The sequence below is a fragment of the Hippocampus comes genome, unplaced genomic scaffold (assembly GCF_001891065.2).
Source record: "Hippocampus comes isolate QL1 unplaced genomic scaffold, H_comes_QL1_v1.1 scaffold5, whole genome shotgun sequence".
NCBI classification, from domain to species: domain Eukaryota; kingdom Metazoa; phylum Chordata; class Actinopteri; order Syngnathiformes; family Syngnathidae; genus Hippocampus; species Hippocampus comes.
The window spans coordinates 534,539-560,769 of NW_017805701.1; the positions used below are offsets into that span (position 1 = coordinate 534,539).

Consider the following 26,231-nt stretch of genomic DNA (forward strand, 5'->3'; position numbering starts at 1 on the left):
GCGGGGTGTGCAGAAAAAAAGTGAATTTTTTTGTTTTTTTGGGGGGGGGGGGGGGTTAAAATAGTGGCCACATTAAAAAATTAACATATATATAAAATAATTAACTATGGCCACACAATACAACAAATAAATAAAGTTCATAGCAGCTTGAGGAAACTCTAAAAATCAAAAGTTCAAAGTAGCTTGATGAAAATCAATCCAAACCCAGACCTGGTGTTGTATTCCAGCGTGCCCACATCCCACAGTTGCACTAACGCTGTTCCAGGATAGGTTTTGTGAGAGTAATGCTGGTCCTCCATGTCCTTGTGGCAGGCCAAGGCCAGGTACTGCGAGGCTACCACATTATCGGGCGTCGGGCACCACTCCATAGCCCACACCGGCCCGCCGGTATACAAATGCATGTCCCAGCACTCCAGGTGGGCGGGTGACGACTCAAACCTGCACAAAACGCCCAGAAAATGTGATATAGTTAATCAGCGGTGGTTATCCTGTATGGAAATCAGGGATAGGTGTGTTTGCGCACGTCCGGAAGCCGTTAAAAAAAAAAAATTAAAAAAAAGGGGGTGGGGGCACAGAGTGAGATGTGGAAACATTTTGCTTACATGGCTGACAGTCAGGACAAGCTGAAAGGCACCCCGGGCTTAGATATAATATCCAGTGTGGCCAAACAGCTGACTGAACGCTGAATGAGTAGCACATTAGCAAATGTGGCACGTTGAAATGACTTCAAATAAGAAGTGTAATGAGTGTGTATTATTTTCTAACAAGCAAAGATGTAGCCCACTGGTTGCATTTGATGAGGTAATTTATCAATGGTGTCATTTGTAGATTATCGCAAGTACGCAGTTGCATGGACACATCGTACCTGTTGAGTCTCTGTAGCGGCGCCTCCTCGTCACAACCGTCCCGGGACACTTTGAAAGCAGCCGAGACACACTCATGAGGTAGATAGGACTCCAGTTCACTGCAGGAAAACACACGGCAACATGACGTTACTTTTGCAAATTGTGAGGGGGAAAAAAAACGAAACAATACGGCTGCTGTCAGACGGTGAAGGGAAGCACCTGGAGGGCACTCGATGCCAGACACGAGAGGAAGGCAGCCACTCTGGAAAAACCCAGCTGCTGAGTTGCTCATCACAGCTACAAAACAAAACAAAAATAACTTTTTTAGGCGTAATAAGGGGATCATAAAGATGAGACAATCAAGACTTACAATTTCTTGTGACTGTTGACGGTTTCCAAAATCGCACTGATCATGAGGGCGGGTATTTTCAGGATTCGAGCGGCCTGGAGGAGAAATATATTATTAAGTTAGTCCCAGAACCCCCCAAAAAGAAAAAAAAGAACTTTTGATCAACTCTAAACAGCGTCACGCAAAAGCACAGAATTCAGACATATGGTGAACATTTTGTCATTGACCAAATATGGTCACTTCCTGTTCAAAGGGCTACAAAGAGGTAGACAAAAAAAAGGTACTTACGCTGCCACTGTATTTTTCATCCCGATAATTGACGGTGGCCTCTTCTTCACCTTCATCTTCTTCCTCATATTCGTCCTCCTCCTCCGCCTCGGCTTCCGCAACGTTCGGAACAAAGTCCTCGTCTTCTGAAGCGTTGCTATCCGAATATTTTCTCTTGCGGCCTTTGCGGCCTAGTGGGGCATCAAAATACGTTTGGTTATAAAAAAAAAAAAAAAAAAAAAAAAAAAAAAATGTCCATAACACGTGGTATTTTCTCACCGTACCTTTTTTCCTTTGAGACTTTCTTTCCTCTGTAGTTTCCGGCGCTGGTTTGGAGATGACGTCACTGGTCACGTTGGAATCTTCGGTGAACTCTTCTTTCACCATCGTGTGAAGGAACTTCATTGCCCTAAAATGTTTTTGTCATGAGAAGCACAGATTGGCATCAAGCAAGGCCCAGATTGTTTTTTTTTTCGTGCAGATGGAGATCATTGGTTCATTCAAGATTATTTCATTCTGTATATTTACTGTTTGGTCTTCTTGACCACAGAGCAAACAAAGCGCTAAGAATCTTTGAACCAGATGCAAACCAACTGGCTGGAAAGCTTCAGTACTTCAAGAAAGCTTCATTTCGCCACCACAAGCTATTACACTGTCAGAGCCATGACTCACATTTTAGCAGCGGTCCTCTTTGGGCGTCCTCCTGGTTGCAACTCCTCAGGTTCTTCTTCTTCTTTAATGTTCTCACTGGGTGCGAGAAGCTCTGCATTCACGATTTGCTTCTTCACGTATTTCCTCTTTGGTTTCGGCGTCCCATTCTCCAAAGACTCTTCGGTGATGGGCGAGGGGGAAACATTCGTATGGGCCAAGAGGTTCCCGTTAGCCACGTGAGGTGACGTGCAGACGTCTGCACTCGCCAACGGAACCTTTCTTGGCCGTCCTACTTTCCTGCCAGGAGTCTTCCCGGGTGGCTTCGCCACCGTGGCCACAGCCCGGGGTTTCCTCGCCAGCAGTTCTTCATCCTTTGGTTCCTCATTTGTTTCGCTGGTGTCATAGTCAAGATATCTGGAGTTCTTTTTGCGTAGCCGACCTCTGGAGCTGGGCGTTAAATCATAGGCGGCCTTTGATGGTGTCTTTTGGCCTGTGAGGTGAGCGATGTCATCACTCCATTTTATTTTTCAAGGGGACACATAGGAAATTCACTTTTTAATGTTTGGATACAGAAAGCTGTGTGTCTGGAGTTAATCTTTAACTATCTTACTCTTCTGAAAAGGAAGAATTAAAAACGGCAAATTGTGTCTGAATATTCAAACCTTGCTCAGGGTTAGCAACATCCTCCGGCACAGTTTCCTTTACCATTATCTTCTCAGACGTTCCGTCATGTATGTCTTCTCATGTCAGCTGTGCAGCTGTTTTGAAAACAAGCCAGTAAAACACACACAAACGTAGGAAGGCTGGGTTACAAACCCGGCACCTCAGAATTATGAGGCAGACATCCTTATCATTTGTCCACCATGATGAGGACCTAAAAAGCTCCAATGCAGGTCCCACTTTTGAAAACAATACTTGTATTTACGTTAACTGGATTATACCAGTGTATTGTACCTAATGTTGTGGCCGCTGAGAAGGGGATACAGGTCTGCACTAGTTTGAGGCAAACTTTTTGGGAAAATAGAGTTACACCAACCAAGGTTTCTGCACTTTATTGTACAAAGTACCGGGTAGGTAAGCTAAGTAATAATATATCTTAAAATGTATGAGTGAGGTCAAAATAATATCCCATGGGCATGCGTTCAGATTCGCAAACCAAATACCATTCATCTATCTGACAATTTGGCATTTTCAACCTTCCTCGGAATGGTTCCATGAAAAAAAAATTTAACTATAATAAGAACTAACCTCTGTATTTTACTTTATTATTTACTCTATCCGTCAGGCATGCCCTGTCACGCAAGCGGGGTTAGCACCTCACGGCTAATGCTAACTTCCCGGGCCGCCGACAATGTCCTGATTTAAAATGCTGTACGTGTCAATAAACAATGCCACTTGACAAGCATTTCAAAATCCGGCGAATACAGTTATTGTTTAAGGCTCACCTGGTGGTAGCCCCGGCCGCCCTTTTGGGGTGGCGAAGGCTGACTTTCCGCGTCCGGATCCACGATGCGACGATCTGAACATGCGGGTTCGAGTCCCCCACTCGGAAATCTGAGCAACGCGGTTAAAATGTGAAATATTTTAACAATAACCGCATATCCTGTAGCACTGCGACAAATGTCAAGATTCCACCGAAAATAAGCATTGTCGGCACTTGTTTTGATTGTAACTCGCATTCAGCTCCCTTCAGTCCGCCATGTTTACTGGAAGGGGGCTCACGTCTCCCCCTGTCGACGCAAAGGAGAACTGCACCCTTTAATCGGGTGGCGCTACAAACACGCATGCGCCAAATGGGAGACGCAACATTTCGGTATTTGGTTCAGCGTCCTCAAACTTTTCCAAGAGCACCTTATTATTATCCATTTTATGGTCCATGTACTCAGCGTCAGTTACTTCATTTCATCCAGCCAAAAAGTATAAATGAAGTGGGAGCAAGCAACAAAAAAAAGTAAAATCAGACTTTCTTATTCATTGATAACATTGGTCAACAATTTTTACATTTTCAATGAGTTTACGTTTCGATCTTAATTTTTTTGGACTGATTCCGTATCTGACCTCATTATTTCTCTAGCACATCAGGTTTCTGTAATGATAATCCCATAGGTAATATAGCAATACATTTAGTAATATTTACAATTAAGATTCAGCATTCAGGTGGATTTTTTTTTTGAAACATCTAAACTACAAATGGCATCACATGGCAAAACACACACTATGCAAGCCTTTATGGGCCATACTTAAAAACAAAACATGAAACTCTCAAAAACCTGATGTGCTAGAAAAAAGTAAAAACCTTCCAAGTCAAATCAAAATGTCATGTGTAGAACTCCCCAGACACTTCATAGAATGCAACCATCATCATTTTTATTTGAACTGGCTGCATGAATGCAAGATTTTATTAAATTCTCATCATACTCAAAGTGCTTGTCCCATCTCAACGAGTTAACATTTTTTCCCTCGACACCTTGAGAGATGGGTGATGCTAATTTGCAGATTGCCATTTCATGTTTAAAATGTAATCACTATTTTACGGTAACCAATTAAGTCAGGCACACCTACTGTGATAACACAAGTTTCACTGGAACAATGTGATACGCACAGAAAAAATATGTTAACTACACTTGTACGTGTAACAATCTCTCACCTTTCTTACTGCAGCTCACCTGAAAATTTTTAAACCAGTTTTTGTCTTTCGGATGCCTCCGCGTGGAACCCCATCCCATCCGAGCATCTCGGCTTCCACCGATGCATCGGTCCGGGTCGGCCACATTGCTCCGAGCCGTCCTTCCGTCTCTCCTCGTGCTCCCTTCGGTTCCCCTCCGCCATCTTGTCGGCGTCCTCCATCTCAATGGGGGCCTGCTCGTCATCGGCCAGCCACGCGGGCCCGCCTGGACGCTCCACAGGGGTGCAACGAAGCGTGAGGTGGTGCTGCATCTGGTAGTGAGGCTGATGATGATGGCGGTGGTCCATGACATCCTGCTTTGCCTGGTGGACCGTCTCTCTGGGCCGTTTTTTCAACTTCATGGAAGCCTTTTTGTTGGTCACAAACCATTCCTGAAGCACAAAACCATCAAACCTGACCATGGGATGAATGTGAGTTTGGGAGTGTGGGAATTCTGAGAGATTATTTCACCCAGTTCTGAAGCCAATTGTGTGAAACCAAACATCCCCCAAAAATAAATTAACATTTTTTTGGGATGTAGAAAACGTGTATTGAAAACACCCACACAAGTTTGTTTTCAGCTAGCTTAATGCTACGAGACAATGCAAATTGTCCTGTAGCATTAAGCTAGTGAACAAATAGCATTGATAATTGTTAAGTCATTTTAAACTCCTGATCAAGAAAGTCACACTTGAACATCAATGATGTCAAGGGATGTTTTCGAAAGTGAAATTAACCTGCGAATGCGTGGCGTTGATGTGATATTTCACCCCGCTCTCCGAGTGAAACTCTTTGCCGCAGATCAAACAACGGTACTTTCCCGCCTCAAAGTGGCCCTGCAAGGGAATGGCACGCATGATTCTAACACTTGAATCTGATAAGGTGACGTGCAGCTGCCATGTGGAGGAGATGACGCACCCTTTCGCACAGCCCCAGGTGAGCCTTGAGGCCAGATACGCTGGTGTACGTGCACCCGCAACCCTGAAACGCACGAGACAATAACAAACCGAGAGGTTGCATTGAAAGGGACATGCAGTATTCTGGAAAAGTGACGTTTTCATTGTTTTTGTACACATAGTTGCATGTCCGGGCTGCCTCTCCACACAACGAATGTGAAATCAAGATGTCAGTATGCACTAATAAATAAATACAAATGCAAGCGAGCGCTTCTTAATTCTGACAAATTATGAGGTCACATTTTTCTGCCCGTGACGTGGAAGCTAGCTTGGGCGAAGGTCCTGAGACACGACAAGTGGCTGTTAGAAGAAACTTTAGCAACAAAGGCAGGAAACGCTCCACAATTTCAGAATAAAGGCAAATGTGACCTTGTTGGGACAGTTGATCTTCCTGTGCAACTTCACTTCATTCTTCCACTTCCTCAGCAGCTCCTGGCTGAAGGCGGGCAGGCCGGGTCGAGAGTATTTCAACTAAAAGCCAAATATTTCTTATGAATGACAACAATAGTTAAAACCCCGAATACATTAAACCACAAATTCGATTCTCAAAAAACTTCAATATCATTTAAAACTGGTCTTAAAACGTAACAGCCAACAACTCTATTCTCAGCAGTGTGTTAAATTTACGAGAGATATCTTTTTTGTTTACTTTGAAGAGACTAACTGTACTTGGTTGAAAGCCTCTTGCCTTTTTGTCATCGGGCACCAGGTCGGATTGAAAGGTCCTCTTGGGCCAATCTTTGAATGGCTCCTTGTTGGACATCTCCGCCATGTGAAAGTTGGCCAGCAGCGCCGAAGCCCGTTGAACTCTACCAATGGCCGTTCTCTCTGCCTCAGCTTGGTTCTGGACCTCTGCCGCTCGATCTTGCTGCGCCGGACTCACGGGCATGTGCTCGGACTTGAGGTGGTACTCCAGGCCGGCTTTGGACTTGTATGTTTTCCCGCAGTGCGAACAACGGAGAAGCAGCTTGTCCAGTTCCGCCTGCTCCTTGCCGCACTTCTTCATGTGGTACATGTATCCCATGATGCTGCTAAACGTCGACGTGCAGCCCTGGAAAACATGCAGAAGGAGAGAAGATTGTCGAGTGTGTCAATAAAAGCAACTGAGAATTCCACGACTAATGAAGAAAATCCAATTTGACCTCTTTGGGGCACTTGACTTTCCCCAACTGCTTCAGGATTTTCCTTAGTTTGTCTTTGATGGAGCACTCGTCCAGGTCCCGGGTGTCTTCCGCTGACGGCTGGTGAGCGGGCAAAAAAAACCCGCAACATTTCCAAATGGCCTGCCGTCGACCGCTTACACTTACCGGGTTGCCGTGGTCGGCCATGACGTGATACTTCATCCCCGTGGAAGACTTGAGCTGCTTCCCGCAGTGTTGGCACGTAAACGCTTGCTGAAAGTCACATCAGTGAACAATCATCTGTGAGTGTGCTGCAGGAAATTATCCAATCACAGCAGGCCGACATTTTATTGTCAAAACACGAATATTAAAAGTGGAGAGGTGCTGACCACTCTGCAGTTGTCCACGTGCTTCTTGAGACCTTCCACCGTCTTCCTGCTCACGCTTTTACATTTGGGACAATTGGCTCGGCCTCTGGCGAAAATCTGGAGTTGCCAACGTTCCTCCTGGCTGCCTGTGTTAAAAATGCCAATGGCTACTGGTTGGAAAAACATACTTGACAAATATATTCGTCACTAGGAATCAAAGTTTGGATACTATTCAGACAATTCTAAACGCTAGTGAATGTATTCATGCCATATCAGCCAGTCCTACCTGGAGGATAGCTGGGAGGCTCCTTCTTGCTGGAGACTCCCAGTGGCTTGGAGGAATTGTTTTGGACACCACCAATAATTGCTGCTCCGGCGCCTGGACCATTTTATAAGCCAATCAAAATGAGCAGTCTATAAAGAGGAATATGAATAGTTCAGAACAATTACCAGGTTTGGAGAAGAGATTTGTGCTGCGGTTCCAAGTCTGGACTGGTTCTGAATAGGGAGCCCCACTGGCCTGAGCCTGCCCTCGGGTGAAGTCCCTGCTTGATGTGACTGTCCACATGTCTTGCTGACTTGGGTGTACCGCGGCGTCGGTCCAGAGATGCTCCCGAGCTGGGTCTCCATCTGTAGTCCAGGAGTGGACGTTTCGGTCCTGAAGCTGGGAGGTTCCTCTGCTGTGAGGCCACATGTCCTTCAGCAAGAGCCTGGGAGGAAGTCTGGGAGCCTTGGCCTGACCAGAGCAGCTAATGTTTGGATGACTTATGGAGACATTCTGAAGGTTCTCATACCTGATACAAAAGTCCATCATTACTTCGTTACAAAAAAACAAAAACAAAAAAAATCACACTGATGATGTAAATGCCTCAAAATTCAAGAGTCAGATTCAGATGGATGTCTTACCTTCTCCTGGTGTCACCTCTCTTCATCATAAAAGCTTCTTGATGATCATATCGCTCTAAAATAAGACAATAAACCTTCAAAAATTTTGCTGACGATATTTAACTGCACCAGATGTTAAAGAAGACTTTTCAGTAGGGGAAAACACAGTCGCAGCGGCGCGGCCACTTTAGAGTGCCTCGTTGTCAGAGTGGGGAGAAAAGCCCCGAGATGACCCGGCGAGATGTATTTCACCTTGCAGGAACTTTCATGGATCTTGTTTATTCACTGGGGACACTAATGTTCGTTCCAACAAAATTTTTCCACACAAACTTTGAAGCAATTGTCCTTACATACAAGACGATCAATTCGGATGCATCCAAATACTTTTGTCTAGTCCATCAGACCTTCGGGTGAAAACTGAGCCAAGAGATTGAGTGACAGGGGTCATCCATAAATTACATTGCACATTGGATGCAAATGTTGAATGCATGCGTTTACACATTGGGACAAATCATGTGTTGCGTTTGTGTGCATGCATGTTGTGATAAGACGACACTCAGGAGATTCAAAACGTACATTATGAACGTAAACCTGAAGAGAGGAACAACTACAAATAAAAGACTGACTGGGGACGACAAGCAACGTGTGACCCGCTTACTTTAAACAATCTGCCATGGTTGTTGTTTTCGAAGGGAAGGACGTCAAAGCAGCCCAGCGGCGGCGTCCGGCTTTCTGCAGCCCGCCGCCGAACCGCGGTGGCCACCTGGCCCGTGAGAGGCAGGCGATCAACGTGCAGGGGGTGGAGGGTTCCGATTCCGACAAGGTCGAAGATGAACTCGGAAAAGACGCGAGTGTTTCATTCCGCGGCGCGTTTTCTTGCACGGCGGAGGAACGCCCTCTCGCTGCATCTGCCGCCGCCTTCGCGAACTGTAGGAATTGTCAGTACTATCGTTTCAACGACAAGTAAACACGCGATTTGCCAGAGCCTTTATTTAATATATTACGGTAAATTGAATTCAGTCTTAATAGATAAACAGAACAAGATTACTTGGCGAGTAATATTTATAATATGCAGAGAACACTGCACTCGATATAGAACAATTTAATGCCAGGGGGGAAAAAAAATCGTATTGATGACTGTTGAATGTATATTGTAATCAACCATAAATATAATTACATTCTTTTTTTCTCCATGATAAATACAGGAAAGGCCCTTTTACATTTCCCTTGTTTTTCGTGGCCAAGGGGCCCTGTGTCCTTATTTGGCATTGGTTGCTCAGCAACCAAACAGGGTGGATGGAGCCTGGTGTCATGGACGTTAAGTGCAGGGTTCCAGATTATTTTTTTTCCTGAAATTTAGGGGTGCACAATATTAAATATTCACATCAATGATATTCACAATATTACTGATGAATTGGCTGCAAAGTGGAATTGAACTTTGTTCATACCAAAAATTATAAAAAACAGTAAAAGAAAAAAAAAAAAACAGCAAATGTACTGGTCGCACAGGTGTGAGTAGATGAAAAATGTACAAGCGCTGTCTAAAATCCCAGAAGCAAATTGTCAACATTTAGAGTCAGTCTGGAACCCTGAAAAAATGTTGGGGACCACCGTTCATATTATAACAACCAACAGTTAAAATTGTTATCATCTATGATGTGAGAAGTGGTGGTGAAGGAGATACAGGTCCCGGGTCAGCGACTCTGCAAAGCAAAACACACACAGAAAAAAATAATATATATATATATCCTTGTTGATTTACACAAAATGTTGTCCTGAGTTCTGAGAATAAGCCAAAATTCCCTACAAAATGACTCCCAAGACAGCTGCTGTGTTCCGAATCACTCAGTCTTCACTCCTGAATCTCTATACTGTACATGGATGTTATATATGGACATTTAGTCCACTAATTTCTATTTTTTAAAATCTCTCTGTTGTGATTAGGGAGTAAGGAATGAGGGAATAATTCCAATCAGAGCAACGGTATGGAAAAAAAAACAAACAAACGTGAAACATACTTGAGTGGGGAAGATTGCCGGAAGTTAGCAGAATTCCTCGCCAGGTCCAGTCCAAGTCTGCAAATACATCAAGGGAGTTGATCAAAAATGTATTTTAAATTCCATCGAACTATGCGTAATGTCGCAGCAGCCTACAATAATGATGAATATACTTTTTAGGAGGAAAAGCTTTGCCTTGTTTTTAACGAACCTTCGGACCTACTATTACAACTACTCTTGGTCACGATAGTGAAACTTGGGGGAGCTGAGGATTTTTTATTTTCTTTTGGTTTGAGTACATTTTGAGAACCGCCGGCACGTGATGAAGAATTTAAAACAATTACCAAGTGTCGAGACAATTCTTCAGTCTCTGCTCCAGATCTTGACCTCTGCGAGAGTTCCGTGTCTGGCCTGGTCATGAAGAGGGATCACTTTCAGTCTGATCCTGGTCCCCATTCCTGTTTCAAGCTCCTGTACTTTTAAATGGAGCGTTCTGGTCCGTCTCCGGAGAATCAATATCCTCGGTCCTGAGACTAGGATGTCCTTCAAAAGCAGTCTGGGAGGACTCCTGGTCAATCTGAGTAGCCAGACCGGGTGCTTAGATAATCTACTGGTCGGGTCTGTGAAGGTCCTGCTATCCGATAGATACAATAGTCCACACAGTGGACGCTTTGGAAGGCAAAAGCAATGTCTTCCAGGACGCTCTTTGACCTTTATATTGTTCCCATTAAAAAATAAATAAATAAAATAAATCACAAGTGAATTTCTGTTATAGACATAATTATATTCTTAACAGTGAATTTCTGTGATAGACATAATTATATTCTTAACAGTCATGTAAGTGACAAACATGAAGATGATGATGATGAAGGGGGAAGTGTCACTCCATGGAAGGTGCGTCCTCTTCCGTAAAGGCTTGAGCCAAGTCGCCTTCCAGCGGATAGTCCTTCCTTGTTCTCTTAACTCCGCTAATCGAAGCTTGAAGCTCACTAACACTACTGCCGCTCCCATAATTGGATTCTTCCTTGCAGAAGATGCTGTCCAAACCCGCTTGCCTCTTGCGACTTTTCAGAATGGCTCGGAAGTGCTCCACCACGTTGCCGTCGAACAGGGCGATGTTCCTCTTCACCACGGCGACGCTCGGGTGCCACTTGGCCACCAGACTCTGCGTCTTGGCCCAGTAGCCCAGCAGCTCCTTGATTTCCGCCGTGGGAATGTTGTCGTTCCAGCTTGCGTCTTCCTCCTCGGAAGATGTGTCCCCGGGAACGCCTTGCTGTTGAATGTCCTGTAGGTGGTTGTTGGAGAGCACCAGGGTGTGCTCTTCCACCAGCTCCTCCACGTCGTCGCTGTCAACCTCCAGGCCCATGAACTTGCCCAGTGACACGATCTCGTCCACCACGTCAGTTTCCAGAGTGGGATCCGGCTCAAAGCCTTCAAAGAACCTGGGCACCATGGAGGCAGGCCACAGCTTCCTCCAGGACAACTGCACCGTCCTCCTGGTGACTTGCTCCCAGGCTTTCTCCAGGATGGTCAAGCAGTGGAGGATGTTGAAGTGGTCCTTCCAAAACTCTCTCAAAGTAAGGTTGGTCTCCATGGTCACTTCAAAGCATCGTTGGAAAAGCGCCTTGGTGTAGAGCTTCTTGAAGTTGGAGATGAGCTGCTGGTCCATGGGCTGGAGCAGAGCTGTGGTGTTAGGTGGCAAAAACTTCACCGTGATGAAGTCGTGCTCGCTGCGCCAGTCTTCTCCCAACCCCGTCGGCTGAACCAGCGCAGCATCCAGGACAAGAAGGGCCTTGAGTGGAAGATTCTTCTCTGTCAGGTATTCCGCCACGCTAGGAGCAAACACTTCCTGGAACCACTCGGTGAAGAACTGTCGCGTGACAAGCACTTTGGGATTGGCCCTCCACATTACGCTCAGCTTGTTTTTCTGCACATTGTTCTTTTTAAAGGCTCTCGGGGTTTCCGAGTGGTACACAAGGAGAGGTTTGACTTTGCAGTCCCCGGTAGCATTAGCACAGAGCAGCAAAGTCAGCCTGTCTTTCATGGGCTTGTGTCCTCGGAGGCTCTTCTCTTCCCGTGTGATGTAAGTCCTCTTGGGCATTTTCTTCCAAAAGAGTCCTGTCTCATCACAGTTGAACACTTGCTGGGGTAGAAAGCCTTCACACCCGACAAATGACTGAAATTCCTCAACAAATTTCTTGGCACCTTCTTTATCTGCGCGAATAGTTTCCCTCTTTCTGACCACGTAGCGGATCCCGCTTCTCTTTTTGAAGTTTTCAAACCAGCCCCTGCTCGCCTTGAAGTCATCTGCGCTGTCCCCGGGGCTGTGGCGAGTCAGGTCGCTGTACAGCTGCCTCGCACGCTCACAAATAATTGGCTCGGACACTTTTTCACCCCTTGCCTGCCTCTCTGTGACCCACTGAAGCAGAAGCTTCTCCACATCTTCCATTCGATAATGCCTCCTGCTTGTAAGCGTTTTAACTCCTTTTGCCACATCGGCAGCTTTGATTGCTTCTTTCTTTTTCAAAATGGTGGATATGGTGGACTTGGCCATATTGTACTGAATAGCCAGGTCGGACACCCGTGTGCCGCTTTCAAATTTGGCGATAAGTTCTTTTTTTAATTCGATGGTCCTCATTATGTTTGTTCGCTTTGGCTTATTATGAACAGAACTCTTCTGGGGTGGCATTTTGAACAAACTATCCATCACAATTGAACGATTACGCACCCCAGCACCCCCCCCAAAAAACTTATTTTACACAACTTCTGCGTTGAAATGACGTCAGCTTCGAGAGCTTCACGATTGGCTCTTCGGAAAATAAAGATGGACGCCTCCGTGCTCAGTCAACACTTGGACATAAACAAACAATACAAAACCTAACATTATCAATAAATAACTAATTACACGCTTTCGAAAAGTAATGACTAATATTAACATAATTAACTGTGCTGAGAGCTCCGCATTTTGTTAACAGATGTTTTGCGTTAGCTCCTGTTAGCCGCTGACGATATAGCACGATGCATAATACACAGCATGTCAACGCAACAATAAAAGCAATTCCAAGATAGCTTTGAGTTAACAACGATGCTGTGATGACTTAACGGGCTAATTAGTTTAACTTACGTTCATAACGCCACCGAGTTCCCCCAAGTACGTATCAAAAGTCATTGTTGTAGTGCCTCCCGCCATCTCATTTTCTGCAGCAAGAAAGGTTCAATTCATGTACGGCTGAACCAGGCATAACTTGTCTCCGTGATCAAATGACTAAAGTGTCTCCATCGTTGCAGCATCGCCTTATTTTTTTCGTCATTGTCTCTTACTTCCTCCGATAGCGCATAATAAACGCAATTGAGGAACATTACCGCCACCCGATGGAAAAAGTGTGTATCGTCAGGGTTTTCTGTCATTTTTTTGTATAGTCTTCCCCCTGTTATTTCACGTTCTGTTTTATATTCCAAATCAACATTATTAATTTTTTTATAAAGACTCCTACAGACGTGAAAAAATGAAATAAATACAAGGTTGAACCATTGGGCATTGTTCAAAGAACACAACATTGCCTATCACCAGCATTGAGGTGGCAGCTTCATGCTCTGAGGCTGATTTTTTTTTTATTCAGATGGAACTGGGATATTTGTCAATAAGCAGGGAATTTAGAATAGGTCGATACAGGAGTCAGGATTCTGCTCGAAAAAAAATCTGGAAAAGCCTCCTTGAACAGCTGAACTTTATTTCTGTATAATCAGAGGTGGTGCCACCATCATGCTTTGAGGCTATTTTTCTTGAGCTGAAACTGGGGCCTTTGTCAAGCTGAAAGGAATTACGAAAAATGACAACCACCAGTCAGAGTTAGCGCAAAACCTCCAGGGGTTTGGCGGAAAACAAAAACGCCAGCAAAAGCTGACTAGAACATCTGAACTTAAATTAGGGTTTATCTAGGGGCACTTCAAATAATGACAGGTGTGTGCTGACTCCCATTTAACATGATTTTGAATGCGATGAGTTATTTGTGAGTACAGCCACATCCCATTATACAGTCCAGTATGAGGGTGTGGACACTTTTGCAACCACATTCTCTCTGTTTGTTATTACTTCGTCTCCCGAAAAGACAGGATTCATTTATTTAATTTTTGACTGAGTTGTACAGGTCAGATTAATGGTGGAGAAAATTTTGAGGTGATTTATTGTGGTCTCATTCCTCACAAAAAAAAAAAAAGCGGACATTTGAACAGGGGTGTGAAGACATATTCTCTTCACGGTAGTCCTCGAATACTATTGGTCGAGTGACAACTGCACATTAATTGAAAACGTACTAGAATGTGAACAGGAGGGATAATCAGCAGGATTGTGTGTTACTCGGCATGTGTCGATACATCTATATAAGTGCGCGTGTTGACAACTCTGCACTGAGCTGCGGAAGGGGGTGGGGGAACGGTGTGGTTGGGTGTGTGGTATGAGTGAACTGGCGAGGGGTAGGGGTGGGGGGGTTAAGGTCACGCTTCTGGCCTAAAAAGGCGAATATCAGCCGCTCTCAGAATAACACAGCCGCCACACAACCATGACATGAATGCGCGCCGGTGCGCTTTGGAACGTTTCACCAAACAAACCGGAATCGAATGCGCATGTGAATGAAAATCGGGTTCAAAACCGGACTCACGCCACGTCGAATTGTAACGGCAGCTGGGGAGGGCGAGGTGACGTCTGTCTCACCCCGATCTAAATCTGTCGGGCCGGAGGGAGGGCTTGCAGTCAGCCTCGCACTCCGAGCACCCTCAACTTAGTTTCCTCCGTCTGTGTCCCCCCCATTGGACTCTGAGCTAGCCGGAACAGCTTTTGGAAGAATTCAAAGTGCTTTTCGATTATTTTTTTTCCTTTCTTCAAATAATTTTAGGATTAACGCCCAAGTAGGATCCAACTCGTTTTCATGGCAACGGAATCTGCCGCCGACACTTTGAATGCACAGCAATGACTGAAGCAGAAGGTAAAAAGTTAGTGCAACGCGTTTGTGTGACAGGATGGGCTGCTTGTATGTGTGTGTGTGTCTGCGTGAAGGGTAGTTAGCATGGACGTAGCTAAAAATATGCTGCTATCATGTATCATCTATTCGTAATGTTGCCATGCTAGTGCATGGCACATTAACACTGGACACTTTTTATTGATTGGCATTGATGGTGTAATTGATTGTCTTTGATGGTGACTATGATGTATTATTTGATTGTGTCTGATTGTTCATTGTGGCGCCGTTCAATAATTTCATTTGATGAGATCTCTCATGGGATCTTTGATTGTGATATGGTTGCTCTGATCGTGTTTTTGATGATTTTTCAGCACACACGAACTTTTCATTGATTGCCATTTGGCGGTGTCATTGATTACGCCTTGGATGTCGTCTTTGATGGCTCATCGTAGGTCGTCAATTTTTTCTTTGGTGTGTCACTGATATACCTTTGTCCCTTTATGTGTGTAATGGTGTCTTTGAGGGTCTCCACCTATGTCACAGACAGTGTCTTCGATCATGTCTTGTGTTCTGCCATTGACGGTGATGCGATGCCTTTGTGGGTCTTTGGCGGCGTCTTATTTTTATTTATGTCTGATGTGTCTGTCTTGGTGGTGTTTTTGATTTTTATTCAAACATATCTTATTTATTTTCCTTTTGTGTACTTTTATTTCTCGAGGTAATAGATTGAGAACAGATTTACATTTGCAATGCCCACCTGGCTGCAGTAGGCAGAGTAAAATAGCAAGAAACTAGAAATAAGTATAAACAAATACGTTTTTCCCAAATTACAAAGTGACATAGACATCACCTATCGTTTTTAATTGCACAGCTATGCTGAACTTTTCACTGATTGGCAATGATGGTATCATATTTGCAACATTTCCAAATCCATACTCTTCCACGCTGACAGCAGCTCAGTCCAGGCAAGTTTGCCAACTAGTGGCCCGGCATGCACATTACACCGAAGACAATTATGGGGCCGAGTTAATAAGGAAATGTTGCGGTTTTGTCGACTTGTGAGGGGATGAGACAAGTCAGGGAAGCAGAGAAGAATGAAAATAGCTGCTGGCCTTAAAAGGACACCTCCAGCATGGATGAATAATCACACCACGGAAGGACAAAGAATGATTCACGGTCAGGTTCAAAGGTTGGAGGGGCGAACGCTTTTTAAAAGGTCCGGAGACACTTTGTAAATTAGGGCAACTTTGGGGGAGGAGACAAAAAAAAAAAAAAAAAAAAAAAAAAGCTGTTCCTGGGTCAACTTTCAAGACATACAAGTGTAAAAAAAAGTCGATAATATTAAAACTTCTTATACTGACTTGTATACAGCTGTGATGACTGAACAGTTTTAGGAATGCCTACAGATTAGTACATTTGTACATATCATTAAATATTCATACCAACTACTACATTTATGATGACTTTAAAAACTAACTGTGTTTGTGGTGTACACTGCTTGCTGGGTTAAAAATCAGAAGTCACATTTTTTTCAATATGCATTTATGTCGAGGCAAAAAAACAATTATTTGTTTTTCTTTCCAAAAAGCTACAATCGCAAACACGTTACCAAAGACGTCCACATACCTTGAGTAGGTTGTTGCGATACGTCGGCGGTGCCACCATATTTGATGTGGCGGATCTGCCTGTGAACTAAAGCAAATAAAGGCACTGAACTTTAGACAGTTAGGAAAACAGACCAAAAAAAACTGTGTTTTTTGTATGATATGAGGATACATACATTTTATTTCATATTCTCAGTTGTTCATTCAACCTTTGCAAGCATAAATGTGGGCCAATTTTACTGTTATTCGTGGAAAAAAAAAACATCACTCCAATGTGCTGTTTGTAAAGATCAAAAATAAAAACAAAATAACACATACTAATGTACGACTGCATACATACATACATTTATGTTACTACTACTAATAATACACTATGGGCAAGATTGTATATTCAACGTACCACTTTCTTCACCCAAGCAATGATTTGATTCGACTTGCCCGTAAATTTAGTGGGGACTCAAATTGACTTGCTTACTTTATACCACGGTAACTTTGGGAATTGCTTGAAACTTGAAGTTGAACATTTGCGACGTACTCATGACTTGAACATTGGCAACTTATTCCTACTTCCTGTTGAACGTTTGTACCGACCAGCGAACATGACCGCAAAATTGGGACTCCCAAAAGTGTCAAAGGATAATGCTTAAAGCTCCAGGATGGTTTCATGTGGCGTCCTTCACATCAAAGTAGAGTAAAAAGTAACAAGGCCTCTTACAAGTGTGTGTCTGTGTTCTGTACTGTGTTGTGTGTGTTATGTCGAGTGCCGCTAAGCCTTGTGAGTCAGCGATGGTTGTGCCAACGCGAGCTGAGCCGAGTCGACAGGTGGCGGGAGAGATCGGCTAACAGCCTCGCTGTCGGTTTGTTAGCCCCCCCCTTGCTCCCTCTATCTTGCTGCTCTTGCCTTTCACACTGATTCAACTAAATGTGTTCAATTCTACATCTATAGACATTAAATATTGTGTCGTTATGAGCACAAAGAGATTAAATATGAGGTCAATATTGTACATTATAGGCGTAAAGACATTTGACAATGTAAAACATAGAGCTGCATGGGCATTTGCATGACATGCTAATAAGGTACAGGAGTTGTCTACAAATGAAGTGTGATAGATGGTTCATTAGTTTTAGACAGATATGTAAACATGTCATATACATTAGAAGTAAACAGACATTGAGATTTCAACTGCCATTTTTGAATTGAGAGTAAGAAGCCAGAATAAAAGAATGACTGCTTGTTAGCATGACAAGCTAACTAGCCAACGCGTAAGCTTCATTGATGGGCTAGAAAAAACAAAAAAAAAACAAATGAGGCTCGTTTTCTCATTTCTTTTTCCTGGAGCAATTTTGACTATTAGAAGGCACATAGATATTTATAAGTTCAGTGATTTCAAGGTATCTTGAACTGCAGTTATGATTAGTCCACATCAAACTGTAGATATCGCAAAATGGAATTAGCGCCATCTCCATTTTCGTTGCTGATATCCGTAATTCCGAAGGAGGATATCAGAAAATGAATTGTTGAGATGTGTGAGGACAAACTTCCATTCATGTGAACAGCAGAAGTGCCACCATTTTTTCTAGCTGCAACGACGTTGATATCTGAAATGACAGTTGTGTATAGCAAGAATATTGCTGCAGAGTTCTGCAATTTTCTTTTTGACTAGGCTTCCTAATATTGATTCCCGTTGAATCCAAAACGTAAAACTGTGTGTCGAGTCTGTCCAGACAACAACTGAGGAGTGTCGACGAACACGTGCTTACCTTGGATGTTTCTCCTCAGTGAGGTCTTCCGCCAGCACCACCACGATGGTCATCGACGACAAGAACGGCGACGCCGGCTCGCCGTCCGCCGGCGGATCCAAGCGGACTTTCGCCGATGACGTTTACTCAACGTTCAGCTCTCCGCTGGCATGGATCCTCGTGACGGCACTCGTGGTCACTTGGTCGTGCGTTTTCGTCATCATGTTCGACTTGGCTGACTACAAAACCATCTCAGGTGACTCCTGATTAAGTTTATCATTTTGTGTGTTTTCAAAACTAAACTTGTGATTTCTCTGCCATTACACGGGGAGTTTTTGAAAACTTTTTGGTTCAAATGCCGCACAATGACTTTGTGTTACTCGCTGGCGTGTTAGCAATAGCCGAGCAGCAGTCAATTCCTTTCTCAGAGGTTTAAATAGAAGATTTTGTAGCCAATGTGACATTGGGTGCTTCTTGTTTTTAATACAATGTGACTTCCTGCGTGTCGTCTTCTCTTTTCTATGGTTGGGCGAGATTCATCAATTTGATCTAATTAATTTGCGTTTGTGTGTCAGGGCTACTTTCACTTTCTGTTTTCTATTCACGAGCATGAAGACAAAGCTACTAGAACAGCTCTTTTCTCCTTCTTGTACTTCCTTGTAAGCAGGTCCCGGCGTCAGGAAGGTTTTAAAGGACTCGGAGCGTCGAGGCAAGATGACCTTCACAGTGACTAACCCCTTCTTCCTGCAGATCCCCCCCACCGCCCCCCCCCTTCCACTAACCTCCTTGAGTAGCTTTCATTTGTGTCGAAAGCCTTTGAGGTATGCAGTAGTGGTTCTTGAGAGTTCAAATGTGACAAAAAGCTCATATTTGAACTTCGGGTGAGCTTGAATAGGCACAAAAAGACAAATCAAGCTCCTCTGAACACAGCTTTTTTTTTCCAGTAGCATCTTTATTTTATTTATCAGTTTGGCATTTTGTTGCGGGAATGCGGTCCGAAATGGAAGCAAGGGGGCGGGATTATACGTGCTGGCCATTTTATAAAGTACACTTGCATTGTCCAATGGTAAGGATGGTGGCTTGTGATATTTTGACTCTCTTGTGTAGCTAAATAAAGCCAGCGGCTTTTTTTTTTTGTATCGGATCGCATTCAACAGTGTACCTAATAAAGTGACGAGTGAGTATGGTAGTATTTCTGGATGCATTCAAATGAAATGAATGCACATCAAACCTGGCCTCTTGTGTTTTTTTTGGATGTATGTCAACGGGAATACCCTCGACATATAGCTTGGTCATTTTTCCATGCGGTTGAAAGGGACGTTGACTAAAAAGCACGTCAAACCTGGCCTCTTGTGGTTTTTTTTGGATGTATGTCAACGGGAATACACTCGACATATAGCTTGGTTATTTTTCCATGCGGTTGAAAGGGACGTTGACTAAAAAAGTAGAAAGCCCTCGAGCCTGTCAATCAAATGCTTACCACATTTCCTTGCAGGAGGCCTCGGCAGGATTGGCTCGGACCCGACCAAGGCTGTAAACGATGTGGTGGATAGAGCCACTAACACGTTCCACGCCATGTTGAAGTTTGCCGCCAGCCTGGTTGCCCCCGAGGAAGATGATGGTAATATTTTTGATGGAGAGTGAGCACTGCCCTTGTCTGTCTCCATTTTACTGATGCTTTTCCTTCTTCTTTAGGAAATCTCTATGCTGTGAGGAAAAAAGGTGAGCGTGAATATTTCACGCAAACACGATCTGCTAGTTACAAAGCAAACTAAAGATGACATCACTGTGGTTGCTGGCTACGCTTTGGCCTCACCGTTAGACCGCGCAGCAGTGTTGTTTTCGTCAACGATTATGAAATTATTTTGTGAACGCTCCTTTTTTTTTCATGACGTTAACGAGACGACGACGGGCTGAACGTGGCTCTTTGATGACTAAAATATGACGAGACCCATGTGAGTTGTTCATGAGACGAGACCGGACGAAACGAAAGACTAAAACCTTTTTGCGTTTTTGTGGCCTAAACCTATCACAAATAGGAATGACTAAAATGCGACTAAAACTAATGAGCATTTTTTGCCCAAAAGAGTAAGACAAAATCTAAAATGGCTGCCAAAAACAACACTCCTGCGCAGCATTATAAACTACGGAAAAGCACAGTTGTGGACGGGGCTGGTTGATTAATCGACTTTAGTGACCAATTGAAGTTTCCTGCTCTGGAAGATTTTCTTTGAAAGTGGCTTCTGTCGATCAAACTGTCTCCTCACTGATGTGCACATTTCAATTTACGGCCATATGACCTCCAGTTGTTAATGTTATGCATGATAGCGTCATGACATATGTACCTATGAACCGTCTCAAAGCGACAACGTGGTTGGAGGAGGTGGAGGAGGAGGAGCGAGTGGAGGTGAATCTTAAGAGGAGAAAAGGTATTTGGTGCTAAATTCGAAGTGCTAACTGTTCTGTGATCGTGTCATTAACTGTGAAGGGTCCATATACCTCCTCTTTCGGCCCAGTAACAATACCAACAATTGTGCTCGACAGACCTAAAACACACTATGGCTTTCTTCTTATGGCTTGTCGCTAACCGCTAACCCGCTAACGTGGTGCAGTGCGCTCAGACTGAATCTGTGTGCTCATTTTTTTGGTCTTCTTTTTGTGTTCCAGGGGAGTTCCTACCATCCCGACGTAAAGGTGCGTGCGTACGCTCGCTTCGTTTTTGAGCTTTTTAGGAAAAAGAAAGCTAAGCCCGAACAATGTTCTCATTTGTCAGCATGATTTTTCTTTAAAGTGTTTCCCCAAAAATGTGTGCTGCTTAAATGAGCAATAATTAAGTCTTAATGAGGAACAAAAAAAAAAAAGGATTTGCATTATTTAAGTATCTAAAAAAAAATCTGGAAAAAGCCTGTTTGCTATCAGGAGAAATAAAGCAAATCTAAAAGGGAGGAAAAACAAAAGTGATTTTTTTCAATAATGTCATTTGCTTTTGACATGAAAAATCGATTACAATCGGAAATTGGATTTTGCCTTAAATTTCTGCCAAATGTCTCCATGGTTGTCGAAGTCACCAAGATGCAAGCGAAGAAGTCACGGCCAGTGGTTGAAGTGGTCCAGGAGGATGAAGAAGAGGAAGAGGAGGATGAGGGGTATGAGGAGGAGGAGGATGATGAGAAGCAGGAAGAGACATCTGACGGGGAAGATGAGGAGGAGGAGGAGGATGATTATGAGGAGGAAGAAGAGGCAGCTGATGCGGAAGATGAGGAGGAGGAGGAGGAGGATGTGGTGGATGAAGGAGTTGATGATGATGAGGAGGAGGGAACTGAATCAGCTGAAGACGAGGTGAAGGAAGAAGAAGAGGAGGAAGAGGAGGAAGATGCAGTCGGTGAAGGAGGTGATGCCAATCAGGAGGAGGAGGAAGAGGATAGAGATGAAGCGGCTGCAGATGAAGTGGACGATGACGAGAAGACGGTGGCTCCTGCTGAAGAGAAGGTGGGGGAGGAAGAGAAGTGGGAGGGAGCTAAAGCCACTGTAGAGAGGAAGCAAGAAGAAGAAGAGGAGGAAGAGGAGCAGGAAGTCACTGCTACCGCTGAAGATGAAGCCTCCGAACCTGAAGATGAAGAGGGGGAGGCGATGGCTGCTCAGGATGAAGATGAGGCCGCCACACCTGAGACTGATGAAGATGACGAAGAGGAGGAGGAGGCATTGGCTGCCGAGGATGAAGATGAAGCGGATGAGGCCACAACACCTGATATTGATGAAGATGATGACACCACAGAGGATGACGAAAGAGAAGGCACGGCCGATGAAGTTAAGGAGGGGGAGGAGGAGGACAGCGATGAAGATATCGAAAAGGATGATGAAGACGAGGCCTTGGCTGACTCCTCAGATCCTTTGTTTCCTTCCAGTGAGGAAGACGAAGATGACCACCTTGCTTCTGTCGCCGATGAAGATGAATCAGAGCGCACCGGTGACCACAAACCCGACCGTGTCACCGGTGACGACGACGACAATGAGGAAGCAATCCAGGACGAAGACCTCGGCCGCCTTGATTTCGGCCAATCGGAGGGCTTCGACGACCACAAACCCGATGATGTCACAGATGACGAGGAGCAGGAAGCTGAAGGAATTGCACTGCCTACCTTGGATGAAGACGACGAGGACGATGAGGATGCCGCATTACCCCCAATGACCTTTGGTGAGGAAGATGAGCTCGAAGATGACAGCGCATCAGAGCCTCATCAGGATGACGATGAGGAAGACGACGATGAGGAGGTTGAAGATAACTCACTGTCAGGTATAGTTGACATTCGCGTTCCGCTCCATCTATATCTATTTATCTCCCCATCTATTTACCTTCCAGTCGCCGTTCCGCACGTGGCTGTGGAGGAGCTCAGCCCCCACAAAGCAGAAGAAGAGGAGAAGGATGATGACGAAGAGGAGAAGGTGACAAAGGCAGAAGCTAAAGCGCCTGCAGGTCAGTGAGGAGACGTGGCGACAAGTATGATACCTTGAATTGGCATATAGACTCGAAAAATGGCTGGCTTGTCTTTCTGACCCACTCATTGGGTGGATTTTGAGGACATTGGGTTACTTTTACCCAAGGTTGGCTTTATTATTCTTGGCACAACGGATTGTCGGTGTGACAGTTAGCGTCATTTCTTACCACACCTCCACTGGTAGCTCTAACTGGGTCGTTTTTAACCTTTGTTAAGACTTAACCCAACATACCAGGTATAAATAACCCAGCATTGGCTCAGTCCTTTTTGGACCCAGTGCTGGGTTAGCTATTTAATTCCACATCGGTTACTTTTCACCCAGTAGTTTTAAGAGTGTGACTTATTTCTCCTCTGCTGTAGTTCCACCGTGTCCCTGCACAAGCTCAGCGAAGACGCGAGTGTCTGGCGTGACAAGTGCCAAGAAGAAAGGTTGGTCCACGAGTCACCCAAAATGAGTCCTTTGCCCACTTTTGGGGGCTAACTGAGAACCACAAGTTGACGTGGAATGATAATGATGATGATGATGATGATGCAACCGTGTTGTTCTGCTTTTTTTCCATGTCAAGAATCGAAACCAGTGAAGATCACAGAAAAACCAAAAAGAACAGGTAATTATTTTTTTTTTTGCTTTTATTTTATTTTTTTAATTCTGAATATTACAGTATTTTTTATGGGGGAATAATTTTTATTTTATTTTATTTGCTTTTGTTTTATTTGTTTTTTTAAAACTCTGAATATTACTGTATTTGTTTTTTTTTGGGGAGGTATTATTCTGAATAATGAAAATTTTTATTGCTGTGCCTTTTAATTCATTTGAATTGAGTTGAACTGAATCTACGTCGTCCTCCGGGGTCAAGAACAGTCAATATGACAAGTGATTTCGACTATCTATAGCAGAATGTAACTTACGTGTGACTTCGCAGCTTGTTGTTTCGATGTTGATGACGTGTCAATCATGCGCGGGTTTGCTTCGCAGCTCTTCCCAGGATTGCCAGCCTGGAGCCCAAAATGAGACGGATCAGGAGGATTCCGACTCTTCTCAAAAGTATGTGGAGATGATACGCAGAGGACAGCTTTCGATGTGCTGTTTCTGGTCTGATTCCATTTGTTCTTTGTCCTGAAAAAGCCAAGAAAGAAGAAAAGAGCAAAAAGCTCAAAAGAGGTAAACCAATCGTAGATCGGGTTTAAGAAGATCGGATTTAAACTGTCTCAATGACAAACGATGCCGTAGATCGTAAATTAGGTGTAGAAAAAAATGAACCTGTTGATGTTCCTATGTGTTCATTAGAAGCACCTGCTGAGAAGGAGAGCCCAAAACCAGCACAAGTGCCCGAACCAGTGCAAGACGGTACCTTGGCACTTCATACAATAATAGTACATAATGTACATTATATACAAGTACAGTACTATAACGATGATATCTATTTGAACATAGAGACCCCGTCTTTTTAAAAAGCTTTCAACTAGAGCGGCTGATGCTATGTTATGCTAGGCTAATTGTCGAGCTATTTCTCCACACGGTATAATTATTCATTTGGTGGTTCTGTTGCGTCCAGTTGGTGCTTGCAGACCGGCACCGGTCTACTGTCCCTCCCCGCCCGGCTGGTATGGTAAGTGTTGCAACAACTGAAATTCTCACAACCGGATCTACGCTACAGGAGTGGATCTATGTTCCCTTCCCCTCCAAATATTTTGTCTCACAGTTCATCAGATCATGACCGACACCCCGTACCCGCCTCCGACCGGCTCAGGTAACCCCCCTTGACTTCCAGTTCCCTTTACGGCACACTACTAACGCGACTTGAGCTCTTTATTTTTATTTTCCAGGTTCTGCTGCTCCGGTTCTGACCGCTCATCCCATCCACTCGCCGCCGCTTTACCATGCGCACCCGATGATGCCGCCACTCTACCCCCACTACCAGCACTATGCTCAGCTCGTGCCACCTGCCATGCAGGCGCCACCCGAACCAGTCCAGACCGGTACAGCAAGCAGAACCAGTCCAACCAGCTGAACCGGTCCAGCTGGTGGAAACCGTCAGATCTAAAACCACAGAACAAGCACCGCCCACTCAGCCCGAAGTCAAGAAAGGTAAGTCAGGGTACGAGCAATTTAATTTAAAGACCCTGGGGAATGTCACATGTCAAATGTTTCCATCAAGAAGAGAAAGCAGAACTGGAAGCAAAAGCTGAATCCGAGGTTGACGAAGAAGATGTGATGGTATCATCTGCAAAGAAAGGTCTGACACTCTTCTCACTTGCCTCTTCTTGTTTTAATTCTGATTTTCATGTTCCAATTATCATGTTTATTTATTCCAGAAGCCAAGAAGAAAAAGATAACGAGGACTGAAGATGACAAAGGTCCATCACCACTTTGACATTGGCTGAGAGGTTTTGCGGCCACTTAATTCGGTGCATGTCTAACCAACTTCCACTGCTTGTTGTCTATTGCAGATGATGGCGGGCTCAAAAAAGACAAAACCAAAGCTGGGTCTGCAAAGACAGGTGGGTAATTAAAGATGATCCTTCGGTGTTCCCATCGTTGGAAAAGTTACCTCCAAAAGTAAGACAGCAGTAGAATATTATAGCCTAGCCTTCTGAGGTATGACATTTAATTTTAATCCACTGACGGCCTTCAACAAGGAGGCTGTGGACAAGAATAGCGAAAGTGTCGAGTGTGGGTGAAGGACGGAGGCAGTTGATGTTACAGGGGTGAAAGTATGCTGAGCGGGTTATGAGTTTTTTTTTAACCTTTATTTACCCACATAAGGCAACTGAAAACAGATTCTCATTTGCAATGTCAGCCTGGCAATACTTTTTTTTGAGAGTGAAATGAGACTGTTCTGTCAATTAAGGAGAGGGAAAAAGGTAGCAGGTGTTAGGTTTGTTCACAATTCGCAAAGAAAATATGCGGAAAATATTGACAATGGAAAGATGTTAAATGAGGAACAGAAGAGGCTCAGGGGCAGAGCCCTGGGGTACACCAGTGGTAACAAGGGAAGGATAGAGCAGGGTATGAGGTGGTCTTAAAGACTGTGCTTCAGTCAGGTAGGAGAAAAAAATTCTTACAGTCATGTAAAAAGGGTATTTATGAATTAAAAGTGGGTGTTTAACGATCGTATTGTTTTTTTTTTGTCTTTTTCTTTCCATTCAGCTGTAAAAGCGCAAAGCAAGAGTGCTGCAAATCCCCCAAAGAGAGGTAACTGTTCTTAAGATTCTGGTTGCCATGGTGACCATGTCACTTTGTACCCATCAGGATTCTGTCTTTACCTTAGAAGCCACAGAGGCACGGCGGAAGAGAAGCGCCACATCTGCTTCAAAGACAGGTCCCT

The 26,231-nt window shown here is 44.2% G+C and overlaps 4 protein-coding genes across 9 annotated transcripts in view; 1 reads left to right on the plus strand and 3 right to left on the minus strand.

Moving 5' to 3' along the window:
* Positions 1-3,994, minus strand: part of gtf3c2 (general transcription factor IIIC, polypeptide 2, beta) — a 10,495-nt gene extending 6,501 nt beyond the window's left edge. For 2 of the 4 annotated variants that reach the window (XM_019882655.1, XM_019882652.1), the window contains exons 1-9: positions 3,558-3,994; positions 2,775-2,870; positions 2,134-2,602; positions 1,746-1,870; positions 1,483-1,652; positions 1,216-1,289; positions 1,065-1,142; positions 866-964; positions 211-438 (exon numbers count right to left, since the gene is read on the minus strand). In XM_019882655.1, coding sequence (XP_019738214.1) covers positions 211-438; positions 866-964; positions 1,065-1,142; positions 1,216-1,289; positions 1,483-1,652; positions 1,746-1,870; positions 2,134-2,602; positions 2,775-2,820 — 1,289 coding nt within the window. In that variant the 5' untranslated portion in view covers positions 2,821-2,870; positions 3,558-3,994. Of the gene's footprint in view, positions 1-210; positions 439-865; positions 965-1,064; positions 1,143-1,215; positions 1,290-1,482; positions 1,653-1,745; positions 1,871-2,133; positions 2,603-2,774; positions 2,871-3,066; positions 3,500-3,557 lie in introns of those variants that run through there. The other 2 variants (XM_019882653.1, XM_019882654.1) reach the window with 2 other exon arrangements.
* Positions 3,995-4,457: 463 nt separating this feature from the next.
* Positions 4,458-9,322, minus strand: znf512 (zinc finger protein 512). Its single transcript, XM_019882662.1, has 12 exons — positions 8,766-9,322; positions 8,129-8,183; positions 7,673-8,016; positions 7,509-7,601; positions 7,244-7,368; positions 7,041-7,127; positions 6,876-6,974; positions 6,422-6,784; positions 6,103-6,204; positions 5,696-5,758; positions 5,515-5,613; positions 4,458-5,169 (listed from the first exon to the last, which is right to left on the minus strand). The coding sequence occupies exons 2-12, from the start codon at positions 8,155-8,157 to the stop codon at positions 4,789-4,791; spliced, it is 1,785 nt and encodes a 594-aa protein (XP_019738221.1). The 5' UTR covers positions 8,158-8,183; positions 8,766-9,322; the 3' UTR covers positions 4,458-4,788.
* Positions 9,323-10,904: 1,582 nt separating this feature from the next.
* On the minus strand, positions 10,905-25,540 carry LOC109523481 (tigger transposable element-derived protein 1-like). Its single transcript, XM_019882661.1, has 2 exons — positions 25,530-25,540; positions 10,905-13,831 (listed from the first exon to the last, which is right to left on the minus strand). The coding sequence occupies exon 2, from the start codon at positions 12,809-12,811 to the stop codon at positions 10,985-10,987; it is 1,827 nt and encodes a 608-aa protein (XP_019738220.1). The 5' UTR covers positions 12,812-13,831; positions 25,530-25,540; the 3' UTR covers positions 10,905-10,984.
* trdn (triadin) lies at positions 14,973-25,139 on the plus strand. 3 transcript variants are annotated; one of them, XM_019882657.1, is made up of 16 exons: positions 14,973-15,086; positions 18,447-18,662; positions 19,902-20,027; positions 20,102-20,128; positions 21,074-21,100; positions 21,471-22,700; positions 22,767-22,880; positions 23,263-23,331; positions 23,469-23,510; positions 23,879-23,947; positions 24,029-24,064; positions 24,191-24,250; positions 24,459-24,512; positions 24,606-24,653; positions 24,730-24,991; positions 25,062-25,139. In XM_019882657.1, the coding sequence occupies exons 1-15, from the start codon at positions 15,071-15,073 to the stop codon at positions 24,912-24,914; spliced, it is 2,319 nt and encodes a 772-aa protein (XP_019738216.1). In that variant the 5' UTR covers positions 14,973-15,070; the 3' UTR covers positions 24,915-24,991; positions 25,062-25,139. The 3 variants fall into 3 exon arrangements, with proteins under 3 accessions (XP_019738216.1, XP_019738215.1, XP_019738217.1); XM_019882656.1 differs by lacking the exon at positions 14,973-15,086 and adding an exon at positions 17,314-17,523; XM_019882658.1 differs by lacking the exons at positions 14,973-15,086; positions 23,879-23,947; positions 24,029-24,064; ... (3 more) ...; positions 24,730-24,991; positions 25,062-25,139 and adding an exon at positions 17,314-17,523 and having other exon boundaries at positions 22,767-22,904.
* Positions 25,541-26,231: the final 691 nt, after the last annotated feature.